This window comes from Peromyscus leucopus, chromosome 15 (genome assembly GCF_004664715.2).
Source record: "Peromyscus leucopus breed LL Stock chromosome 15, UCI_PerLeu_2.1, whole genome shotgun sequence".
In the NCBI taxonomy this organism is placed as follows: Eukaryota; Metazoa; Chordata; class Mammalia; order Rodentia; family Cricetidae; genus Peromyscus; species Peromyscus leucopus.
Window position 1 is genome coordinate 84,073,455 of NC_051076.1, and position 8,269 is coordinate 84,081,723.

Below are 8,269 nucleotides of genomic sequence, written 5' to 3' on the forward strand. Positions count from 1 at the left end.
ACACACACACACACACACACACACACACATGCTTACACATATTTACATATATATACATACACACGTGTGTATATTTATGTAAATATGTATTTATGTATTATGTTACAGCTAAAACATTTACTATAATATAATTCTTTCCTTCTTTTTTTCACCTCCTGAAAATGTCATTAGCAGAGAAAACTGAAAGGCAGATGAAGATGTCTGGGGAAGCAAACTGCCCTCGGATTTGAAGTTGAATAAATTATAGAACAAGGTTACTCTCCCAATTAAGTGATGTCTTGGGAGATAACCAACCACTCTCTAAATAAAAGCACATTTGAATTGTAAAATGTTAGTTGTATAAAATGTGTTGCTTTTCTCATCTCTGTTTGGGCTAAAGATAAAGTGCACTAAGCTGATGTGGGAATAGAAAATAGTCTCACTTCATCCAACCTCAGAGAATTCTGTAACTACAGATAAACAGCGACAAGAACACACACACACACACACACACACACACACACACACAGACACAGACACACACACACACTTGTTTAACACTTTTTTTAATGCTTTCCTTTGATCATTTTATTGCTGAGTCATTATTTAAATTTATTTTTTCAATGTTCTTTTATGCATTTTAGATTAGCAATGCTCTCTATTGGTTCATGCATTTCAGAAGGAAAGGGTTTAGTGAGAGAATCTTATGAGTTTCCATACTTTGGATAATGAAGAGATATTTGGGGGGGCTGTAAATTTCTAAATGGCTTAATATCTAATTTCTCCTGAAGCATTAGCACTTAATTAAACAGGAAAGAATTTTTAAAAATTCAGCAAGTGAGCTCTAAATATAATACATATGTTTGAATGTATATATCTACACTTAAAATCTAAACATAGATTATAAACAAGGAACTTAGCTTTATTTCCAGTAGTTTTTTGTTACCTTAATGAATATATACCTCTAAAACTAATTTTATTTAATGTCATTTCTGGAAATACTTACATTTTTAGCATTATAAATAATAGCCTTCATTTCTTCTGAACCAAAGGCTCAGGAATATGAAATACCATATTAACTTGTGTAAGAATTAATAGAGTTTACTATAAAATGAGGCTTTCTCAGTATCAGTCCCTCAGAAATATATTGGTTATGGCTAAAATGTATGCCTTTGCTTACCCTAAAACATGCGAACATTATAAAGCAGCATATTGGTTTCAGTAACAATGTATTCTTTCCAATGGATTCATGTGGCTTTCAGCAAGAATGTATTGATTCCATTAAAATGTGCTCCTCGAGATAAACAAAAATTCAGTTAAAATGCATTGGTTTCTGTTAAAGTTCATTGACTGAAGTGAAGAACATTACACTGTTATTGGGTAGCCTCGGGGTTTGCTAAGTACTGAATAGAGGAGCATACATAAGTAATAATAAAGGCTGGGAAAACAAAGGTGTTATAAACCATATAAAGATATAAATATTCAACAGGCATTATTAGATTGAATTTTCTCACAAGCACTAAGAGTTGACTCAGGTACTTTCCACAAAGTCACTTCAACCTTAGTCTGTTCTGAACTGCAGGAATTCAAGGAACTTCATGGACAGAAATTGTGTTCTGTGCTGTCAGGTGCATATGAAATGTCTCTGTGTCACTGTCCCTATAGACCCATGTGCTGAGCTCCTCGTCATCAGTGTGTGACACTAAGTGGATCAAAATTTTAGAAGATAAGTCTTAATTGGAAAAACATCACTGTGGGGTGTGTCTTTGAAGATTGTACCATACTATAATTATGTGGCCACCATGATGTGGCATGGTCTGCTCTCCCCTGGCCTCTCTAGATAGATGGTGTGAAACCACTGGAAATGTGAATGCAAATATTTCCTTCCTTCTGTTTTTGTTTTTTTCCTCAAATATTTTGCCACAGTGGTAAAAAGTCTAGCACAGAAACTTGATATTAGATTGTGGTTGTTGCCATGACTTTACTGGAGTAATGTGGTCCCAAGCCTTTGGGATTGGTCTGCAAGGAGAATTTGGAGAAGCTCAGAGAAATGCTCTAGAGAAGCCCAGAGTGCTCTAAGTGAAGCTTAGTGGATGGCTCAGGTTAGAACTCAGAAATTCCAAATACTGGGAGAAATGTAGACTGTAGCAGCTCTACTTCAAGATGTTCCAGATTGGAAATAAACACATTACAAGTTGGATTAGAGGCCATGAGGCATGGGTGTTACATTGTCTGCACAGTCTACTTATGAATACTTTGTCCATACCCTAGCATTTTGTTAGATTCTGGGTTTCATGGTGACAGACAATTAATCTGATAGAAAATCTCAAGGCAGAAAAACAAAGCTGTGTCATGATTATTTCTAGCTTCTTTCAGCTAGGTTTGTGATGACTGTTGATGGCGTAAAACAGAGCACGAAGATTGAAAAGCTTGTAGTTTGGTCAGAAATGCACAGAAGTGGGCTAGAGAAAAATGTGGCTGCTGAAGAGGTTTGGGCCCTTAAGGAAAAGCTGAGTACTGTGCACTGGGATGATACAAAAGATATCTTGAGGGTATCCCCGGAAATGGTTGGACTGTTTGCATTTCAGGCTCCAACTTGTAGGGTATAAACTCATCTGAAAGACTGCACTTTGGGACACAGTGGCATTTGAGCACTGTTTGCACATATAAAGGCAGTTCTGCTTTGGTCACCCAGATAGAGGCTATTTGGTTACTGCTGGAGCTGATAGAGGACCTAAACATTGTCCAGGTGATGTTCACTTTGCATGCATTTTAATGTGAGGGTTGTGTAGTTATGGGTGCTTCTCAGGGTTTCAAGGAAATCCTGAAGGTCCAGAAAATGTGTGCTGGTGTTAGAATCCCTGTCAAAAAATCCATGAAAGGGTGAAGTGCAAAGTGGTAAGTTGAAGCTGAAGACACAGTGAAGACCTCATGAAGTCAGATATTCAAGGAACATAGAAAGTCTGCTAAGAACAGAAATCATCAGCACCAACAGAAAGGCCATGTTGACTACAAACAATAGGGCATAGAAATCTTACTCAAGCCCATTAGAGCTCACATCACGATACTATATGCCCAAATGCAAAACATGAGTCTATGTGATGTAGTATTTGTTTTGTTGACTTCTGATTTACCTTTAGACTATTTCTGCTTTCTTTGTCACTGTTTCTTTTTTTTTCTGAATGGGATGTTTACTCTATGCTAGTGCATCTTAGAAGCATGAAACATTTCTTTGGATGTCACAGCATGCCACAGCTAAGAACTTGGTCTTGATTCTCACAAGAGACTTTGCAGCTGGTCTTTTGGATGATGTTACAACTAAGACTTTGGGGACTTTTGCAATTTGTCAAAATATACTTTGCATTATGAGTCGTCCATCAGTCTTTAGGGTTGAGAGATGGAATGTTACAGCTTGAATATGAAATGCATCCTATGGGTCACACATCAAACACTTGTTCCAACTTGGTTCTGCTACTTTGGGGGTGATGAAAATTTCAGGAAGAAGGACCTAGATGGAGGAAGTAAGTCATTTGGGACATGTTTTTGAAGATAGTCCTGATGTCTGCACTCATTCAGTCTGTCTGTCTGTCTGTCTGTCTGTCTGTCTCTCTCTCTCTCTCTCTCTCTCCTTGACTAACATGATCTGAGATTCTTTGCTGCACTACACTTTCCCTTCCAAGACTGAATCCATGTACAAAGACAACACCTGTTTTTCTCATGTGTTAGCTTCAACCGTCACCTTGACACATCCTACAGTTACCTGAGGAAGTTGCAGTTCAGCATCATCTCTATCAGACTAGCCTGTGAGCATGTTGGTGGAGCATTTTCTTGATTGCTAATTGTTATATGAGGGCTTACTAATTTGGGGTCATGCAACTCTGTAGCAGGAGTCCTCCTGGGTCATCTAGGAAACCTGAATGAGCATGAGCAGGCCAGTAAGCAACGTTCTGCCATGATTGCTGCTTCAAGATCTTGCCTTAGTCCCTGTTTTGACTTCCTTCAACGGTAGACTGTAACCTGGAAAGTGAAGTAACCCCTTTCTGTTGGAAGGCTTGCTGGCTGGTCAGAGGTTGCAGTCTATCATGGCCTGGAAATTTTTTCTAAAACCTCCATGACATAGAGACTCCCTCCCTCCCTCCCCAGTGAAACTTCCTGCTATACCTGCCCTTAATTGGAAACTGATCTTATCTGAAAGCTGTCTCTAAACCAGATGCCCAATTTATCGTTAGCTTGACCCTTGGTACAGATTGCTGCTAGAAGGCTCCCCTATTGCACATATGATAACTAAGGCTTGTGCTAGAATCCTTAGGATAGGACTGGGCCATTTAATGCAAATCAGTGTTTGTCCCCAGGTCCCCCTATCTTATATATTCCTTATACTCTAGAATAAAGTTGGGCTGATTCATCAAAGTCTGTCTTCTGGAGGGCTGTTTCCATCATGTCCACGGCTATATGAGGATCTCTGTCATCGCTTCTGCCCCTTTTTCTTCATGGACTAATGACCAGAGGACCTCAAAGACAAAGGGGACACCCCCCACACCTTTCTTGCCCAAGTTGCTTTTGGTTATGGCATTTTTCATAGCAACAGAATAATATGTTCTAGGTCTTTAATTTGAACTTCTCCTTGGAGGATGTTAAAACTCTGAATATGTTCTTCAGGTCACCGACAGTTTGAAAATGTCACTTGAACAACAGACTTACACTTCAAAAGTTAAGTTGACATACAGTAGCACATATTAAAATTTCCACACATTCACTTTTTATATAATTTAATTTATTCAAAAATTCCTTCCTTTCTTGAAGCAGCATTTTATTAATAAATTCCTATGTGAAGGCCTTGAAATTTTGTATTTTCAATAATTTTATAAATGGTATGTTTGAAAGTTTGTTTCTTGTTGGTACATGCAAAAGTAATCTCGATATTACAAACTTTAATCAAGCAACCATTTGTTAATTAATGTAGCTGTCAAGGAACCATTTGTTAATTATTGTAGCTTATCTTTAGATTTCACATGTTTTTATACTATCTGTAAGTAATGGTGTTATTTCTCCCTTTTAAATCTTTATAACTTAAGTTTTACATAGACACTGATATGGACAGAGTCTTCCATCACCCTTTCTATGATAGTTCTTAGATCATCCAATATATTTTTAAATCTGAGTGATGACAGTATGCAAACTTTTTACATTATCGGTAATGGAGAAAAATCTTGTACCTTTTTAAGGAAAGCATTTATCAGATTAAGGTACATCTCTTCTATTGTTAATTTCTGTGGAGATAACTTTGTAAATGATGAAAAATGTTGGATTTTATTCAACTATTTTTCACACAATGTGAGAATATGTTATTTTTCTTCTTTAGTCTATAAATATAGCCAACTGAAATGATCCATTTTCATATATACATCTTTCACACAATGCGTGCGAGTGCACACACACAATCTTCGCAAATGGTCACTTACTGAGTTCAGGATCACATTCTCTCACAGACTGACATATAGATGTGTTATCTTTCTTTAAATCCTGTTTAAAAGGAACAAGTCTTGGGTCAGAAGATTTACATGTTAAAAGTGCAGAGAAAGATAATAGTGGAAATTTTCTAACAGAAATGCTCCATGGACAGAGAGAGGGGTCAGGGCTACCATCAGAAACAACCTGTCTAGAGTTTAGTCAAGCTGTGGTGTGTTTAAGTGGGAGTACTGGGGCAGTAGTGAGGACCACGGGGTGAGGGTAAACAGGGCAGGGTCGGGGGCTAGAATGAAGGAAAGAAGCCTGTCCCTTTTTCTGATTATTATATCCTTTTACTCTAGTAAAGCATTTCAAACACAGAGCCTCTTTAAAAATGTTGTTAGGGCCCAGTGCCCTACGGCGGCGACGGCGCGGGTGCGGGGGCCGGGGAGCGCGCGCCGGTTGGCTGCACGCCCACGGGGTTCCTGCCGAGTGTAGAGAGGAGAGAGAGTGAACAGGGAGCGGGGCTTTTGTCTGTTGGTTTCCCTGGACTGAAGGAAGGGGGAACAGGAGCCCGAGACTACTAAGATTCTCAAAATGGTTTACTACCCAGAACTTTTGGTCTGGGTCAGCCAAGAACCATTTCCATACAAGGAAATGGAGGGAAGTCTTACTAAGGGAAGACTTCCTGTGCCAAAGGAAGTGAAGCGTAAGAAGATGGAGGAAACCAGCGCTGCCTCTCTGACTCCACCAGGCAGCCATGAGTTCTGCTCCCCGAATATCAGTTACCTCTACTTTTTTTAATTGTAACACCTCCATTTGTATTGCATATGGTGTATGGGGTTTTGATGAGGTCTTGGTATCATATATGGGATTTTTTTTTTTTCTGTGTAAATCATCAAATATAAGAAGAAACTATGGGACTCTAAGCCTTGCTTTAGAGAATTTACAGTGGACAAATAGGTATCATCAAAACAGTTTCTAATCATTCAGACTCAAGTGAAAATACTCAGAATTTCACACTGTGAATCCACGTTTACAACCCCCCACAGGTGGGCCCTCAGGCCTGGTTCGCTACAACAATGTCTTCCACAACTCAGACTCCCTCTGCTCTCACATGATTGGTCCACTCCCACCTTTTCATCACGTGGCTCCCGACTGCTTCTTGCAGAGGCTGAGAGTCCCCCCACTTTTTTTTTCTCACTTAGATGTAACAAGCCTAGTAGTTTATGTTCATCAATTGTCTGTATATCTCTATATTTTATCCATGTACTCTTTTGATGTATAGAAGTAGTTTGAAACTCATTGTTTCCTTGTGGTAAGTGACCGAGATGCTGCCACAGGACCTGAGACACTGATGAATGGTGCTATTTTGGACTTTCAACATGCTCCTTGGCGAGGTAGCTCTGATGGAGTTATTTTTTATTTCCATGTTCTGAGAAGGTGTTGTTGGTACTCTGTTTCCCCGAATGTTGTTCTCTAGACTGGATCGTCTTGTTTTCCTTGTGTCTTCAGTGTGGCTTTCTTCTTCAGTGTTGTAGGTTGAGCGGATGCTACCAGGAGGGTGAGGGGCTGTCCCCTCATGGCTGGCTCTGGTGGATGTGCAGTCACTTTAGCGGGAGCAATCACAAAACTGTAATGTACCTACCAGAACTCTTCCGTTCTGCAGCCTCACCTGCCTGACTTAGAAAAAAGAAAAGCAATAATTCCCCAGGCATCTCGAGGTATCTCTTTGGATTCTTTTTGTTTGACTGGTATTCAGGGGGTAAAGGTCCACTCTTTTTCAATAAGTGCCATGTGGGAAAAACAAATCCAAGTACTGACATCCGAGTAGGAATTTGAAAATTATACCTGTCCCAAAGTTGAAATTGGAAAAAAATGTCTTTACAAAATAATAATGATGATGATGATGATGACGTTGATAAAAGGCAAAACACCTTTTTGGGGGGCAGTTTTGATAAGCAAGGTGTAGAGTTTACATTTTTGTCCTTGCTCCCAGTGAAATGGATAAACAAAAATAAAATCCGATAATGCCATCTCTTCACGGAATGTTGTTGTGTTAGCCAGACTGAAAGCCCACCTTAATTTTTATATAACGTCTTTAGCTCTTCCTTTGACAGGGCAGGCCTTGTTCTGAACTGTTTGCGCTTCTGACTGTTAAACACCAATGACTGCATGCACTGTCCTTCTTCCTTCTCTTCTCGCTCCCCCCACTGGCCTGAGTTTCTCGTGCATTCCCCCCTCCTGCCCCCCACCTTTGTTAGGATAGATATATCAGCTATGTAAATAGAGCAAGAAAACAGTATTGTGCATTTGTGGCATTTATGTAGACTTGCAGCTGCGCACCGCTGGAGACGCAGCCTTTGTAACACGTGGTCCTTACTGTTGCTCTCGTAAGTACCCAATGTATTGGAGCTATTTTAGTAGTATTGGTTCAATAAATATGCAAGCTGTAAGACAAAAAAAAAATGTTGTTAATGCAGTATATTAATAACAAGTAGGTTTTTTTTTGGCTCAGTGGAACCTTAAAATTGATTTCTATGAAATCCTTCACAAAGTCAGTGCCATTTATTTCCTCTCACGAAGTGTTTATTTCAATGGAAAGATTCTAAATGGGAAGTATTGACTTTAAATAAGCATCAAAGATTAAATCTGCCCTCTGGAAGCTGGAATGCTTTTTTGCATGATGCTAGTGGTCTGGAACTTTCATATTTTGTTTAGAAATTTTCAAGCATACAAAAGTAGGACATATTTATTACCAGATCCATACTCCTTGTCATGTTAGAGGAAGTTCATTAGACAAGAGCAGCTAGGCTTGCACACAGGCATGAAGACACTACCA

The 8,269-nt window shown here is 39.2% G+C and overlaps 1 protein-coding gene across 1 annotated transcript; it reads left to right on the forward strand.

Moving 5' to 3' along the window:
• Positions 1-5,861: 5,861 nt before the first annotated feature.
• LOC114708365 (neuronal regeneration-related protein-like) lies at positions 5,862-7,472 on the forward strand. The gene has a single exon (XM_037211029.1). It carries the CDS (start codon positions 6,025-6,027, stop codon positions 6,229-6,231), a length of 207 nt encoding a protein of 68 aa, XP_037066924.1. The 5' UTR covers positions 5,862-6,024; the 3' UTR covers positions 6,232-7,472.
• The last annotated feature ends 797 nt before the right edge of the window (positions 7,473-8,269 follow it).

Excerpts from the sequence above, each read along its gene's own strand:
- LOC114708365 (XM_037211029.1), top strand. The coding sequence starts at position 6,025 with ATGGTTTACTACCCAGAACTTTTGGTCTGGGTCAGCCAAGAACCATTT.